At 34.5% G+C, this 18,313-nt stretch overlaps 2 protein-coding genes across 3 annotated transcripts; both read right to left on the reverse strand.

Moving 5' to 3' along the window:
* Nucleotides 1-510: 510 nt before the first annotated feature.
* Nucleotides 511-12,875, reverse strand: LOC133197223 (innexin unc-9-like). 2 transcript variants are annotated; one of them, XM_061333141.1, is made up of 2 exons: nt 12,544-12,875; nt 511-2,598 (listed from the first exon to the last, which is right to left on the reverse strand). In XM_061333141.1, the coding sequence occupies exons 1-2, from the start codon at nt 12,552-12,554 to the stop codon at nt 1,353-1,355; spliced, it is 1,257 nt and encodes a 418-aa protein (XP_061189125.1). In that variant the 5' UTR covers nt 12,555-12,875; the 3' UTR covers nt 511-1,352. The 2 variants fall into 2 exon arrangements, with proteins under 2 accessions (XP_061189125.1, XP_061189126.1); XM_061333142.1 differs by lacking the exon at nt 12,544-12,875 and adding an exon at nt 4,990-5,286.
* Nucleotides 12,876-13,142: 267 nt separating this feature from the next.
* Nucleotides 13,143-17,989, reverse strand: LOC133197224 (innexin unc-9-like). The gene is made up of 2 exons (XM_061333143.1): nt 17,844-17,989; nt 13,143-15,323 (listed from the first exon to the last, which is right to left on the reverse strand). The coding sequence occupies exon 2, from the start codon at nt 15,320-15,322 to the stop codon at nt 14,096-14,098; it is 1,227 nt and encodes a 408-aa protein (XP_061189127.1). The 5' UTR covers nt 15,323; nt 17,844-17,989; the 3' UTR covers nt 13,143-14,095.
* Between the last annotated feature and the right edge of the window lie 324 nt (nt 17,990-18,313).

The following is an 18,313-nucleotide window of genomic DNA, read 5'->3' on the forward strand; positions in this document are numbered from 1 at the left end:
ATCAAATGAACCTCTTAGCTGTTTTTCTAGTGCCCATCAATATTCTTTTAAGGTAATGTGAGAGTTCTGTTATAGTCATCGACCTTTGCTTTGGTTAGGGATGCAAAACATTTCAGAGGCCATGGTTTGGTCACAATTCTGACAGGTATCACCCAAAAGGAAGGAGCTTAACATACTTTTTTTACCTGCTCCACTTTACTCTGTGTGCGCAGACAGCGGCGTGACAGGACTAAATGGACTATAATCACTAAGTTTGTCGCCTGTACAAGTTGACAAATTCTTTACCGCACAAATGCACACCTAGGTAAACAGCTAATATCTACACAGAAATTTTTGCCCCGAGCAACTTCAGATGATAAGAAAGGTCTCTGTGTTTACTGTACATCTTTGGTCTGTTGTGGCTATCTCAGGTGTATTTGTTAGGGGCATGTGAATTATGACTGTTCCTAAACCAGTCATCGACAAAAACGAAAAGTTTTCATGCATCCGGATTTAGACAACATGGACGACTATGTTTTGAATTGTTTTACTATGAAATTATATACAGTTCGTTAGTTTACAAAATGTAAACGCCAACTTTTATAAGTTATACAAAGAAAAGAAAAAAAACCCATAAAAATCGTAAAACACTCCATATATTTTGGCAAGGAACATTGTAAACTTACTGCAACGAGTAGAACTCCTGATATGTAAGTAAAACAAATAATTCACATTCCGTTATTATAATTTCAAATTCAGCATTCATAGTTTTACAAAATGTCAAAGCTAAATCAAAAATAATGGTCACCGATTAGATGAATAGCACCATTACTGTGTGTAACTTCACATCAATGTTAATCACAGCGATTTACGAATAATGCCACGAAGCATACAATTACGCCAAAAATACAAAATAAACAAACCGATTCTGCGACTGAAAAAATGTACATTGTATATCTATACAAAAACGGTTAATATCTTCGAATGTGAGTCGTTTTAAAAAATGCACTGGACCTTTACAAAAATCATGTTACTGATACCGGTAAGAAATGAGACACAACCCGACTATATATAACTGTTCCGTCTATTAATTTTCAACCTAAAGTTGAAAATTAATTTGTCATGTAATACATGTATATTTTTTTTTTTCAAATTCAGACTGACAATTAAGAAACGACATAACCATAGCACCTAATAAAATTGTCTCTCCGATCAAAATTCGAAAGCATTCCTTCACATGAGCACTTTCCATCTTCTGGTATTCACAGTCTTGGGACTGTGGTCATGTCACTTCCGGGGAATCCGAAACACAATGGAAGTCGGACGAACTCTTCGTACCCCCTCGGTATTTGAGCAAGCACTCACTTGCAGATCTAAGCTGAGCTGTTGTGAAGATGGCCTCCTTCAAGAGGTTCTTTCTCGCTGTTCAAGAGAGGCTCGTCAATGTTGTTTGAATGTGGCTTGTGTTTGTCCTTAAAAATTTTCCAGAGTTCGTGCAACAGATCTGTAACAACCAGATTTGTGGAGTTTTTAGAAATCACATACATAAGGAATATACCGTCATTTCTGAGATATTCCCTGGAGAATTTAGCGCACAACTTCTTATCGAAACCTGTATTGATTTCATTGTTTATTTTCAGGTACTTTTTAACATATTGCACTTTATTATTTTGGTATAGCTGGTAGAACAACCATTTTAAAAGATTTATAGCTGTCAGGAAAGCGATTAGAAAAAACCAAAACCACAGGAAAATAAAGATTTTCTCGTTGAATAGATTAACAGGAAGTACGCATTGCACTGTCCAACGCTGAAGATTCTGTAGTTGTCTGATCTGAAAGTCGCATAGGGTCACGCGTGGAAATCGCGGAGACTCCATCATCGGTTCATTGTCAATCAAATTTTGAATCACTTCAAAACCGTAAAGGTTGTACTTCGTTGCCATGAACGCATTAAGGATGAAAAATTGTCCAATTACGTTAGCCATGTAGACAACCTTGATTGTGATGAAGAGACCTATTAGATATGTCCCACCTCGGCGGTCACAGATGAAGAAGCAAAACCTCTCTGCTTTTTTCTTGGCACGGACAAAGATATTGTTTCTGTACTCCTGGTAAGTTCCCAGCCACTTGTCCAGGTAGCTGGCGAGATTTTTGATCGCTTCCGCTCTATCATCGGGAGAACCAAGTTGAGTTTCCTCCGCCATGGCGACAATCTTATCCAGATTCACACCGGAAGCGCTATGAGTAAATCGCCAGAAAAGATTCGGGACTTTAAACATTAGCGCCTGGAAAAGTAGAATGATGGGTACCCACTGATAGTATGTTATTTCCGCTTCCTGTCGCGTACGAATATCAATTGGAATGGTTTCCTCCATGGGAATATAGTACGTATTAGAAATCCAGCAGATGTATGTAGTGTAGGCTTCATATGCATCTGTAAATTCGGCCGGGCACCAGCACTGAATTGGTTCGCCCACAAATTGGCCCGTACTGACGACAACAGCGAAGATAACAAGGAGGATAACTGTGTAACGATGATTGAGACGATCAATCCAGTCATCGTTGTTGGTCCCCCGGAGTTTAGAGATAGAGGGAACCGCGCCTAATATACCTTCCACCCTAAAAAATAGAAGACAGAGGGATGTAGAAATTACATCAATGATTGATTTAGTATTTTAGTTTTGTACATCTTTTATATGAATTAAACTGATTCCTCGTTTATTCTTTAAATGTTCTAAAAGAATATCGTCGACTTATACTTAAGTTTTATATCTCTGAGTATTTAATTTAATAGTTTTGAGTAAGAACACAAAAACAGTCAAAATTATTATGATATGTATAATTAATAGTATGTATAGTGACGTTGTTTTGTAGCAAAAATTACTTAATAAAATACAAAATACCTAAAATATTTAAAAAAGACTAGGTAACTGCATTTTCCCAAACTGTTTGAGTAGGTAAATTTACAACACTCAAAAACCTATAAACTTAAGATTTAAAGGCATATTTAAAAGGGGACGTTTGTTTGTCCAAGGGCGTGAGCTCTTGACAAGCACATATGTTTGAGACTTCCTGCACTAGTCCATTTAAGTTACTTTTTATCTGTGTGTAGGCTGATATATCAGATAGATCGTGATAATTCTTTCACCTGTTCCCCTTTTTAAAGTTTCTTTTTAAAAATCATATTAATCAAGCGCGATCAATTTATCGATTTAATAAACACCTATCAATAGGTGAATAAAACCCCTTTTCGTTATAAGTAAATTGCCCATATTTAAAATTCCATTCTATTTATGAACATATAACAGAAAAATCGAGCAAAACATTGCGTGGGTTCATCACCTGTCACGTTTACCTTTCTTGTATTAAATAATCTGAATAATTTTAAATAAACATGAAATTTACCGGTTTCTATTACAACCTATTGACAATAGCAAAGAACTTTCAATATGATTTTGCAAAATGATTCAACTATAAATATCAAACTTTAAAAAAAAAAAACAACAACAACAACAGCCATGCATGCACACGCAAGTGGTTTTTTGCAAATTAACAATCAAATCAAAAGTTAATCCTTTCAAAATTATACAAAGAGTAAAAAAAAAAATTAAAAGGTGTTAGAAAATTCTAATTTATTCAAATTAAGCATTAGGGAACAACTCGCTAGTAAGAAGAGCGGATCCAACAATATACTCACGCCGTGGGCGATGCCAAAGGAAAAAAGCTAAAGGACGGGACAAAACAAAAAATTCAAAAACGACTGACGAAGTTTCGGCCTAGCTGACTTTATACTCTTTTTTCTGTTTGTGGTACAAACGAAGACTGGTTATTTTCAAACTAAGCAAAAAAACTAAGCCGTCAGGCAGCGGTTGATTAGTTAACGTTAGTTGAGTTGTTCAGACGGTTATTTGTATACTTACGCCGTTGGGTCTCCCCCAATATCATAGATCTTGTGTCTATGGAAACCGGCGGAAATATTTTTAACACTAAACTTATCATTTTGCAGCAATAAACTGGCAAAAACCTTCATAATTTTCTGTGTTTAGACACCCCCACACCCTTTACATTTAAATTCAACAAATCCTTGGAATTTTTTCACTACAACTTGAAATTATCACACTTTTCTGTCATAAATTTGTGTTAATTTTACTTACATGTAGGAAACACACCCTATCTAACGCTGATCTTGTAAGAATATGAACTTATAAAAGAGCTAACTTTTATATTGTGAAACTTTAAAAGCTTAAGTACAGGGATTTCGCAATATCTGTACAACTGTACCTTATCCATTCTCTAGCGGAAATTTCTAAGTAGATATAAACGGTACAAAATGTTAGTTACATTTTGTATGTTCTAATATATACACACCAGGATTTTCCACTTAATTTGGTGAATTTGAACTGAAAACAATTTAAACCATAAATAAAATTGATTCACACCACTGCTCCTCTACATCTAATTTATGTGTGTTCAATGGAGTATGCCTTATAAATGTGTCACCATTTTCCAATGCCCCACTTTATCACAACGAAGAGAGATATGGACCTAGAATATTAAATGGTACTTCATCAAATGCGACATGTGTGCGATAAACATTCGTTATACTTATCAATTCAGTCGCCTAGTCAAAGATAGTTGTACCAATAATTTAGGGATAGGATAAGTCTCCAACCCTAGCATTTTTTAAAAATCTTTTTTTAAAAGTATTTTTTGCCTAAGGGCTTAACGCATCTTCTCTTAAACTCCATTCCATGTATTTTTTTTTTTAAATTTTAACTGGTATACACATTCAGAAAAATGCTGAAGGTTTGCATAAAAGTGCACACATCCGGAAGGTGAAAACTAAACACAATGTTTAACCTACCTGTAACCCTGAAATACAATATACATGTGCTAAAACAATCATAACAATCATTTACAATTTGTCCTCAAACAAAACCTAAGATATCAACACAAGTTTGTGGTATATACATGTAAATCGGTCTATTAGTCTCGAATTTGAATACCTACATGGTTCAGAATACTTCCCCTGATTTGTCCTGGGGTTTATGATCTTCAATACCCACTACACCCGGTCTTGGACCCTCCGTAAGAGTGTTCGGTCAAAAGTTCCACAAAAGTCCCCCAATTCACGTCTCACTTATCAATGGAAACCAAACAGACGAGAAGTAAACATTTCTCTGATTTAGTCACACACACACCCACAAATTTGATGTCACGCTTGGTCTGAGCGGATACTCAGTAAGGTACAGTCAAGAAAAAATGTGCTGTTCTGCGGGTTTTTAAAAATCTCGAGCAGAAATCCTGATAAATTATGATCCCCGTTAGGCCCGTGCACCTTTATTCTCAAGTTACAGGTATCACAACTTCTGTGGAGGTTTGGTATACATGTATGTAGGTGATCATGGTAGATTTTTTGTACAAAAAGGAGAGATGAATCATTTTTGTTACGTCATGAATAACTTGTCGAATGTATAGTCCCCTACATCAAGTATCAAATTCTTGACATATATAGATCTTGTTTTATGGTGTTTACACCTTATTTGTTTTTTGTACAAATAGAATGGGACCGGTCATTCACCCTTTTCTACCCGTACGGTAGACAGCGGTGTAACGTAGAAAAGCTTGCCATCTTTGTATTTATTGTAATCATTAATAACATAATTAAATTTGATTTTCAAAAATTCATAAAAAATGACCATTTTCAACCTCAAATTGAAAATCAAGGACAAAAGTGAGATTCAAAAGAACACTTTGTAACATTTGTTTCTGTGGTCAACAATCTAAAAGGAATGTTCAGACAAGAATTAACTTCTACTCAATAGTCTATCATTCGCTCTTTTTTCGTTTGTTTGTCTTTGCCATTCGTTTGTACTTTGAGTTGGGTTGAGCAACAAAACCCCACTTAGGAATTAATTTATTACTAGCGTTTACAGCACCAATCCTGAATAAAGTTTTTAAGTACATGTATTGCATACTTTGATGTACCGGTAGTCACTGGAGTCGAGAATCAGAACGCTGGTAAAAGTACTTCATCAGCTGTTTCAAAACAACTTATATATATCAGATTGTGGGTTTTCCCTCGCTCTTGAAATTGAAATTGATAACTAAAGTCTTAAAAACAACCAAAATAGAAAACAACAGTATCACCGGCAACAAAATCAAACAGATTTGTTCTTTTCATTGATGGCGAAGGAAGAGGTTTAGCGTATGTCTTGGTTTGTTCAGGTCCTTTCTTAGCTGTCCTTTTAGTGAACAATAAAATTGAACCCCATACCTCCTGACTGACAACATGAACAGACTGGCTGCATAAAAGTTTGTTGTTAAAAAGAGTTGTGCATTTGACAATTTTATTATTTTATTCTGCTGTCAGAGTACAATCTTAAAATAAAATGGCTTGAGAAAGTGGTAATTGTTTATAAATCTCATGGCGTGACTGTCTGTATTTCGACCAATATCTTTAATACAGCTGAGAATTTTCATTGAAGTAGTCGTGTATGGAAAAACAGGAAGCGTTATATCTTTTCTCATATTACGTCCTTGAAAACGAGAGAGTTCGTCAGGTTTATTCCCATTCCAATAAAGATCCCCAAAGAATGAAGTGAATCTGAGAAAGATTTTAAATTTAGATCATTTTAAGTGCGATCATATGCACTGTAAAGGAATTAAAGTTAATTTTCAAAAAAAGACGATGATTTCACATGGAAGTCAAAGTTATTTAAAGTTCTGGAGCTAAACCCGGTGATTTAAAGAGGTCAATGTCCAGGGTCTTGATTACATTGAAAGATTAGAACTGAAAGGAATTGATATCACAAGAAAAAGAATTGAAAATGAACAATAAATAAGGATATCGTTTTTATGAGGATATTGTAATTTTGGTGACACACGATAGAGCGTTGACACAGATTAGTAAGTACCCCCATAATAAAGAATCTGACATTTTACATCAGTACTGAGGAGAAATAATTGAGTCATATTAATTTTTTCAATTACGATTTTGTACATATAATAATGAAAAGAAAATAAGGTCTATTTCAAATGTTATTAATATGAAGAATGAATTTAAACTTGTTGGTCTTTGATTTCGAAAAAAAAAAACAACACATGATTTATTATTATACATATTCCAAGTATATTTGTGTAAGAAAAAATATGCGTCTTAATCGGAACAATCGACTTTAAATGCGTATTCTGTGATATCTACATAGTTACATAACTAGCTTCCTAAAATTAAACTCCGAAAACCTGTTTAAATTTGCTGTGTTCATGTACCATGGTAACCGTGTTTATACAGCCGGGTATTACAAACATGGCTGGTTCAGAATTTGATGACCTGTATGTAACCGAGGATTATAATCTCATACTATCCAAAGTTGATAAATTGGAGATAACCGGCCAGTATTCAATAACCCCCGACTGTGAGAGGTCAATGGCGTAATAGTTTATGAACCTTTTCAATGTCTTTTTATGTCTCTTTAAGTGTTGATTTGGTAACCATGGAAATAATTATAGCATATCACGAATGGTTATTATCCCCCATAAACAGCAGAATGTCCGAAAACTATAGAAATATAACTTTGAACATTTGTTATTCGGTTACTATGGCTGTGTAATATAGAACATATTGTTTTAGGCACAAGGTCTGTATCAAAGATGCTAAAGAACACTATTTTGGATTGGTTCTAAACAAAAGCAAGGACATGCAAAAAAATATGTAAAGTTTCTTTGTTTATGACATAATGGCTTTCATGTTTAGGGTTCAATCATTGGGTCATTTCAATAGTTGATCTGCAGACTCTTTGTTCTTCCGTTAAATACAAAAACCGACACCCAATATTACATAGTGGAAATTCAATCAGGATTTTTTCTACTACATAAGGACATCTATTTAAATTCACATGGTTTTTATAAATGATATGCTTACATTCTTTTGTTTGCTTTTGGTTTTTTTAGGTCAAGGAGTCACAGACGGTGTCTGTTTCAACTTTACAGGGTATGGATGTGGAAAGGCCAACAAAAACCGCAGCATGTAGGACAAGTTAACAAAAGTCGGGATGCAGAGGAAATGCATTAAAAAAAATATCACAAATTCTTCCAGACTGGGTCACGACCCAGATCGATCGTTATTTGATCTATGCTTTGATTTGTAGATAACAGCATGAACATTATCCCAGCGGTTCAACAAGGAGCAACGTTAGCTAGCTTTGTTTTAATGTTGGAAGATGACGGGTCCATTTTCCGTGGGTAGATTGTTACGTGATATTACATGACCTGGCCTTTTGGTAATTCCTTTATAGTTATCTGATTGACAGATCTATTAATTAGCATACAGATAGCAAGAAACTCATTATGATTTAACGTTTAATTAGATTACTTATCGCTGACGCATGGTGCTAAACTTAGAAGATTTACACATTGTGTTTTGTGATAAGAAACTTTAACATTGTTAATAAACGAGATAAAGAGACTAAGAATCAAGGTACGTACCTTCACAAATCGTGACCAAAAAATAAAACAAACTGAAAGCATGAAATATATATATATATAATTAAAAAAATATAGGAAAGATACACCCGATTACCTAACATAACTTTCTTATGAACCATCGTCGTCCCTTATAGATCATTCAAAGGGTCACTAATTTCAATCTATTTAAAAAAAAAGCTTCATTAACAGAATATGGAGACCTTTGATTAACTTACATTTTCGCCGCCTTCTGTCCTCTGTCACGAATTGGACACTAATCCAAAGGGAAGGGAATGGTCAGTTTAAGCGATTATAGACTTCGAACTGCTTGTTTGCTCAGAGACGTTTGTTCACTGTCAGAAAGCGGGAATTCTCCTTATCTCGCGGAAAGATGGCCGTGCTAGGTCAAAACTGGGTCGTTAACGTACATCCCATATGCATAATTTTTGGTCTGGTGAAAGGGTACCCCATACAGACTCTCTTGAGCAATTTTAATTTTAACAAAAAAATTTTCTTTTGAAGAAAAATATACAATTTACAATCATACCAGATACAAATAAGAAAAATTCAATTCAAGAAATCTCTAAAGTTTTACATACACAAAGTCTTCAGTTATAAAATCTTTGTTTATGGTGATTTTTGTTTTATTTTCTTTATCAGATTGTGTGTCCTACAAAACACTTTAAAGGAAGAAAACGTATGAAAAACTTTACAAAAAATTGGACAAAAAGGAAATATTTTTTCTTTAATTATATTGTAATGGATAATATCCAAAATAAAAAGATATTGTTTTTTATCATTTGATCGATCATTTAATTTTCATTGTTTTTTTTTTTTTTTTTAATATCTGTTCTGAATACATGGTCTATGTAATATTTTGAGCGTTTTTTTTTCTCTCTCTCTCTCTCTTTGTTGACATTGCGATCAGGCGCGTAACCAGAATGGAAATGAAGTGTACGCAGAGAACGGCAGGGTGTCTGGGGCCGCCTTGACCCCCCCCCCCCCCGATAGTGGGTCCAGGACGAAACCCTGATGGGGGCCTAGGGGGCGGAGCCCCCGGAAGCTCCTGAGTTTTATCATATATTTCACTCATTTTCTTGTAAAATAAAAATTATGCCATTTCGCCTTAATTTTAGAAAATAAAAGACATAGTAATATTGTTTTTAACGCAAAGTTTATACTTCCATGTAAATTTATTGTACGTGCAGTTGAGGCTATATATTTTACTGTTATTTTGGTATCATAAACTCTTTATTAACGTTCAACAACAAGTATAATAAATGTTAGTTATTAACAAAGAATGCCGTATTTTAATCATTTGAATAGGAGTAGATCATAGCATTCAACGAAATGTTTGAATTATGATTTCTCAAAGATCTTTTTAAAAAAATATCCGTGTATCATAGAACAATTACAGATTAATCAATTATTTATTTGGATTTGTCAATTATTTAATAAAAAAAATTCAAATTTGATTATAAAGACATGATAATATTAAATTTGATTCGAAACAGTATGACACAAAACAATATGAAACACAAAAAATTGTTGGATGGTACCGAGATTTTTTTTCAGAATAACCTTCCGTCTCTCTCTCTCTCTTCTAATTAAAAAAAAAATTCTTTATTTATTCATTTATTTTATTTTCGAAAATGATGTGTACGCACTTGCGTATTTGCGTATAGGCAGCTACGCGCCTGGCGATGTGCTATCATTCACAATCAATGAAGGTATATTTAACATAATAAAAAAAAATACTTTTTCGTGATGTCATTAAGCTTAATTTAGTGATTGTTAATTTCAAGAAAAAAAAATAATAACGTTGAATTGTAAAAGATTATTTTAAAACATATGGTGCACAATTTAGCTTCTCTCTTTTCAAATTGAAGACATTTTTTATGTTTTCTGATTCACTGTGATTTGTGAATTGCTAGACGTAGGCTTGTTTTTACTTATGTTTTGATGGATTATCTTAGTTGAATTGCACTTTGCACAAGACCTAACAAAAATACATATATCAAAACTCCCGAAACCGATATCCTTTACACAGTCAAAAAGTAAAAATGCGTAATGGCCAAAAAAGATATTCTGACCTCCTGCGCTGGACCCCAGGGGAGAATTTCAGATCATATTTGGAATGGATCGTAAGAGGAAGCTGTACTCTATCAGTTATTAAAATTATATAGCTCTGACTTTATTCTGTCTGATTTTATACAACCTTAGATACACGACAGACATGAAAGCATTTTTGCGCATTTCCACACCCTTCAAACTTTGGCCGGTATAGGTTCCGCTTAATGCCGGGGCAGGTACACAATCTAGGCGTCATAAGAAAATTAAGGAAAACTCAAGAAAAGGCGACAAAAAAAGGAAGGAGAAAAGGAGAGAAATTTCACCCTTAAAGCAAAAAAAAGTGTTTCGCGCATACTTTTTGTTCGCCTGACCTCTGTGCCGTGACCTTAAGATACTGTAGGATCGATCTCGATCTTCATTCTGTAACACATTAAACACATTTTCTTGATGCAGAGTATTTTTTTGACACGGTGATTTATATATTTTTCAGATTTTTTTTCCGAACCACCCCTTTTTGGTGAACTTTCTTTACAATCTCCGCCCGTCGAAAGGATAAAGAATCGTTCCATGCAAAAAAAAAATTCCCGATCTTTATTCATATGTGTATATAGTTGGGGATTTCGATTCCTATAGCATAAATGATGTCTAATAAATTTTATTGTGAAAAGGGAATCCACAACAGCCCGGGCGTATACATCGAAGGGGTTCTGCCTACAAGTATCTCCGTGACACATAGTTTTCATCTCAGTAGTGTTTTCGTCGTCCCCTGATTTTTGTCGACCAAGTATATTTTATAGCTTAAGAATAAGGAGTATCTATTTTTATATTTTGCTATTTTTGAAGTAATTTTCACAACTGCATTGCACGACTTGTACTTTATTTCTTTAATTAATCATAAAAAAAGTGAATAATTACTATGCAATTTTATGCACAAATGATGCGTTTGCGACAATGTATGAGCATGGATATAGATTGTGTATTACGAGTAGTATAGTTGATAATGGGTCGAATTTCAAACAATCAGTAATGACTAAAAAACTCCGGTTACTTTATGGCTAACAAAGACAATATAATTTATTGAATTCTGAAGTATAAGAGGAGGGAAATTTTTGAAATTTATTTGAACTTCCGTCCATCCATAAATGCTGTCAATATCGAGATGGGCTCAAAATATTTCATCATTTTGGTATAAAACTAAGAACGTACTCCAATTCATCAATCGATCACCTGGGGTACAACGTGAAGTATTTCGGGTTAGAAGTTTACACCTTAGTATGAAGCATTTTATCTTTGTTTACATCAAAGGTAATCGAAGGCATCTCACTGACAAAGGGGATACCACGGTTCACACAATCCAATTTACCGCAAGGACACATAACATTCGGGCGTGAGGGAGTCAATTTCTAGTTCGAGAATGAAAACAGCTTGAAAATCATGTCATGTAATTTCCATGTAATATACATTAAAAAGAAATAATGTATAAGCTGACAGCTGACATGTCGTTGGTTTATGAGAACTTATAAAATCGTATGTCAGGAAAAAAAAAATAAAAATAAAAGTCCGACCTCCTAGTAAACAAAGTTTTAAAGTGACCCAATTTATATAGTTTGAAATGTGTTGAGAAGGTTAAGACAATTTCAATGAACTAAATCCAGAAATTTCTCTAACATTACCAATCCAAATGACTTGATGTTGTATATCTGTGTAATAACGACCGAGAGAAAGAGAGAGAGAGAGAGAAACAGGTCATAAACACAAAGGCCATCGCATCCATCAAATGACTAAACCCACAATCGCTATAGGCCATAATGTCGGAAACAGGCTGGACAACCAACAAAAATCTCCCAACTATAACACAGCAAACTGTATGCAGTCACAATGTCGTAGCATTTTTTGTTTTAAATATTTTTATTTAACAAATGTCAAAAATTTTAATTTTTTTCGCACGAGTTCAAACTTTGCCAATTGTGTGTCCCTTTCTTCGGGTGAAAAAACACATAAACAAACAAATGTCAAAACACTTACCCTTCTCCCATCTCTGAGGACAAATGCTTCCTCTATCGTTTTTGGGTATTCCAAATTGTATTTCGCCTCAGAGACACTGAAATTAATTATCTCCACAGATTAGGTATAATCGGGGGACTGAATTCGTGACCCTCATCCAGAGCTTGAAACTTCGTTGGTCTAGCTGGCCCGACCTCTCGCGTGAATGTCCCAGTCGGGCAATAATACACCCACAGCGATCTTGACAAATGCTCGTATCCAATTAAAAAGAAATATACATTAATTAACGAACGCGTATTACGTACTGTTCTACGGAATTTCTATTAAAGCCTCGAGTGCATTTTTGGATGTACATGTGTTTACAGGTGTTTCCTAAAAAGTGTGATTATATATCGTTTGCCTGTAGGAAATACGATCTCTTCTGAATTTTATGTAATGTGAGTTTACAAAGCTTTTCTCTCCAATGATTAAGTTAAAAAAAATGAGATAAGTTGAAACGTAGATGTATTCCTCATTTGTAATAAAATAAACGGGTAATCCAACCATAAAATTTCTTATCACGACAGCATCCTAGCTCTGCGCAGGCCCAGCAGAACATTTCATACACAAAAACAAAACAATTAATTTACTTTTTTATTATTTATTCGCATCGCTGAACAAAGTATTTTTTTTTAAATTCTGTATTACAAAAATAAGCATAAACCTTGATTTTCTATAAAAGGAATGCCTCTCTAATAAAACAGTTTCAACAAGAATTAAAACATCTCAATGACATGGATGACATCAAAAAAATCAAATGCAAGCTAATGCCATGAAGACAAGATGAACAAATGACAAAAAATAAAATATACCGAACATTGCGTGTCATTTAGATGAGATCACATTCTTAATACAGAAGCAAAGAAAAACAACAAAAAATGGGGATGTGGTTACATTTGGAGGAAAATATAATCCGTTTACACAACATAAAATCGTTTCATACTAAATAAAATATCTTTTATTTGATGGATGCATTATTTACAAAACTAGCTACAGTGTTTTATACATAGATATTATAGCATTTTCTATACAGAGGAAGACAAAGGATTCGTTGTTGAACCTTTCAGAAACTGAAGGCTAAATATCATAAAATAAGACTACATTAAAATGCTGAATCTCACAACCCAGATCTCACAAGCAACTTCCGAGCTTTTACTCCGGCTCTGTTAATATGCATTGTTTTAGGTGTGTCAGTGACACTGCTAAATACCATTACCCAGATAATAATCCTTAATTGAGACTAGATTTTGTAATGCGTTGTTTCGTTATCTAAAAAGTTTACACTGCATATAATTATTAATTACATGTATTAGTACAACAACCATCATACAGAATTTTTAAACATATTGACTATGTATCTATGGAAGTTGAAAAAAGCACCAAGTCTGACGGGTGACTTTAAGATTGGCCTGAGAACTAACTAACATTCTGACATAAAACGACTCTAAAAATGGCGAAACTCGAAAGGCTAGAGGTCTCGACAATCGAGACATCACATGAATTGCTTGGGGGAAAAAATCTAGTCTACTAGCTATCACGTGAGTGGTTCTTTGGCCTCGTCCAGCATACTGCTTTCTGGTTCCAGTTCTCTGTTCTTCTTTGTATTTTGTTTATCTTTGAAGATACCCCACAACTCTTTGACAAGATCTGTGACGACAAGATCGGTGGTATTTCTAGCGATGATTCGAAGAAGGAAGACGCCATCATCCCGAAGATAACTCTCTGCGAATTTCGCTGCCAGTTTCTTGTCAAAGTTCGTATGCAGTTCGTTGTTTATCTTCAAAAACTTCTTGATGTAAGCTACCTTATTCCTGGTGAACATGATAAGGTAGATCCAGTTCAAAAGGTTAAAGGTGGCAATGCATGCAATAAAAATTAACCAGAACCAAATAAAAATGAAGATTTTCTCGTTGAAGAGGTTGATAGGAAGAACGCATTGTACTGTGAAGCGCTGCAGGTTCTGAAGTTGGCGAATGCGAATATCACATAGGGTGACGCGAGGAAACCTTGGGCTCTCTCTCCATGGACCACTCTGCCCCATGTTTTCCAAAAATTCGAATCCGTAAAAGTTATATGAAGTGGCGAGGAATGCGTTCAGTAAAAACAGTTGTCCAATGGCGTTTACGACGTACAAGACTTTGACAAACAGATACATGGCCGTGAGGTATCTTCCGGCGCGTTTGTTGCAGAAGAAACAGATGAATCGAGAAGCCTGATGCTTGGTGCGGACGAAAACGTTCCATTTGTACTCTTTGTTGGTATCCAGCCATTTATCCATGAATCTTGCAAGAGCATACAGATCTTTCTGTCTGTCATCTGGGTTGTCATACTGTGCCTTTTCTGCGAAGTAGACGCATTTATCCATGTTCAAGCCTGATCCGCCATTGAAAATTCTCCAGACCATGTTAGGAAGTTTAAATAAAAATGCCATGAAAAGTAAAATAATTGGCACCCATTGATAATACGTTAGTTCTGCCGACTGTCGCTGGTCGATGTTGACTGGAATTTCCTCTGTCATTGGAACATAGTAGGTGTTTTTCACCCAACAGTTCCATTTTGTATACGACTCCATATGGTCTTTGAATTCTGCAGGATTCCAGCATACTATCGGGTCTTTGAAGAACTGACCTGAGCTAATGGCAACGGTAAAAATTATGAGGAGGACGACTGTGACCACGTGACTCATACGGTCCAGGCCATCATCATTCGGCTTTCCACGAAGCTTCCGAAAGTTTGGGACGTGTCCCAGTAATTCAGACATTCTGTAAAGAGGAGAAAATGCAATGATTAGCTACTTAAAGCTTAGTTTGCAAACCTTTATCGGAAGAGGAAAAGACCTTGCTAATGATAGATACATGTACACTTATTTAGCAAGATTCATAATTCAGCGCCTCATGCCTTGTCAAAAATGCACTAGCCCAAGATTACCGCCAGAATCCATATATGATTATTGTAAACGCATAACTATTGGTTGCGTTATGCAGATTGACAACTTATAATTTAGCGCCTCACGCGCTGTCAACACTAGTCCAAGATAACCGCCAAAATATGAATTCATCAGTAAGTGATTTTTTTGTAAATACAAAGATAAGTTAATTATTGATTGCGCTTATAATTTTATAAATTACAGATGCGCTTATACACGACTTAGATTTCCTGTTGTGGGCGCAATATTCAAAGAAAAAAAAAAATAACTTCCCATTCAATTAGCCAATGCATAAGGTTACACCGATATAATTAAAAGCTTTCACATTTTATCTCAATTATTTATCAACTTCCTACTTCTGATCAAATTTTTAAGATTAAAGCAAGATTTTCATGAAAATTAAAGAAATATATCAATTATCACATGAAACCAAGAAAATAAAAGTTGGCCCTGAATTTGTTGATTGGGTTATGTATGTGAACTTAAATGGTTTTTTATATTCTCTTATATCGTATGCATATCACATCAATCTTCTATCTTTTATCGCGGTGCTTGATAGCTGAACAAACGAAGCCAAGCATATATGTATAAAAATAAACGACATAATCTGTATACATTGACAATTTTGCCTGAGGCAAGCCAGCTACAGACTTATCTTGGAGTGTGAAAGGACTGAGGCTCACCACGGGAGAAAATCACACTAAATCAACGGCTTTTCAAATGTCACTTGGTCTAAAGAGGGGAAGTGAATATTTGCCAAATTTAAGCTATATTTTGACAATCAACTATATGCAAACTTTATTCCAAAATTCATAAAAATGCCATATCTGACATATGGAATTTGTGACGTCCTTATAACGAGCATGTACCATTTACAGAAAAAAATACAATTTTCTAATCAATAAATTAATCTTTCTATTTAACATCATAAATTTCGCTTACTATTTTTTCTGCATGTGCTTTCATCATATAGTGTACTTATCTGAGGATCAGAGTTAAAATTCATAAAACTGTCAAACTTGACATACGGAATTACATGTATTTGACGTCCTAACATTTTACCACCCAATAAAATACCAAATTAACTCTTAATAACTTAATCTTTCTTTTCTAAATCACAAATTTGGCTTACTAATTTCTTTACTAGTGCTTTTTTCATCACATTGTGCCTTTTGATGCTAATAATATCAAATACATGATCAACGTCAATATTTTGTCAATGTTTTACAAAAAAAGAATTTAAAGTATTGATTTCAATTTAAATTACATTTTTGATTGATACGAATCGGTGAAACGAATTATGACCAAGGAAAGCATACCACAAAATGTCTTGTTATTGACAAAGGGAAAGTGAATGCACTACCTAGAAATCATCAACCCATTAATTGCGACACTGTTACAAAAATAGAATTATAAGTACTCGAGTGTGATTCCTATGTTTTAACTCCTTAATGAGCAATTGAAAATACGACAGAGCAAACTTAGTTAAGTGTCACTTTGTTCAGTCATATAAGACCATGGGGATTAATTTTGTTAAGGCGCAATGAGTTGCAATCCCTCATTATATTTTTTTGAAAGCCACATGGACTCGACATATTTACAAAACAATGTCATATAGCTATCCAAACAAATTATGCTTATTGTGACGGGAATTTAAAACATGCCAAACATTTTTAAATGGTTTCGACTTTTTTCCCCCAGTGGTCCAAGGGCAGATAATTCTTGTATGGCTACCAGACCAAAAGTGAACAGGTGGATATTAAACATAAATTAGTACGTCGTTTAGATTCACAGAAAAAGCCATGGAATATATTTTTCTGAAATACTTACAAACAATCTGAGAATACATAAACAAATATCGCCAAATTGCTTCCTTGTCAAACGGTGCATTAATTAACAGCTTAATTGACCTGTAAGCCGGGTGAATAACGGATTCAAAGCACCTATGATTAAACTGTTATACAATTTTACTGAAATTAGTCAAGAATATACAAAAAACAGTATACATTTTTTTAAAAAAGAAGTGTGATAAATAATGGCTTTATATTGAAGTATATGAAGGCAGACTTACTTCAAGATCCCTTCTCAAGCTTAACAGTTACAAGACAACGAAAGTTTTTAAAGTCTTTATGAAAACTAAGACTGACGGTGTTTCAGTAAAATTGTTTTTGTCTGCAATATAAGCATCGCGTGTGAAAATCGCGTCGTGTTAATAAAAACATGCAGTCTGAATATCCTACGGTCCTTATCAGCTGGGTGTAAATTGTTTTGACGGCCTGTGACAACTTTCAAAGTACCAAATTTTCCTATTTCAGAAATCTAACTTTCTTGTACTATAACTTTATTTAATACTTACCTTTTTATGTGTCAAAACTCCTCTGTATATTTGGTATCTTGTTTCCCCTGTCCGAAAGTGTGTTCCGAAGTAAAACCTGTAAAACTTTCGTGTCTGTTCGTCGACGTTACGGTTCACTGGTCGGCCAAAAGAGAGAAGGGCCACCGAAATACAAGTCGTGGGGCTCCTGCAGGGAACGTAAATAACAAGGTGACATTGTCCGCCGAATATTATTTCTATTTTATTCAAAATATACCGTGGATAAAATTCATGACCGATTGGATGCAGCAATTGAATTAAATAAATACATATAGAAATTTTGGTGAAATATTTTGAATACAATTTTATTGGGCGAGTGGATATGAACAATACGCCTCTCTCACTTGCTCTGGGCCCTGCTTACCCATTTATGTACCATTTCAGTTGACTTGGGTGAATACAGTGCTTGGGGGAAGTTCAAAATTATAATAAAACCTTAAAACTTTACAATA

This window comes from Saccostrea echinata, unplaced genomic scaffold (assembly GCF_033153115.1).
Source record: "Saccostrea echinata isolate AGI-Se365-2 ecotype Australia unplaced genomic scaffold, CSIRO_AGI_Sech_v1 ptg000030l, whole genome shotgun sequence".
NCBI lineage: Eukaryota > Metazoa > Mollusca > Bivalvia > Ostreida > Ostreidae > Saccostrea > Saccostrea echinata.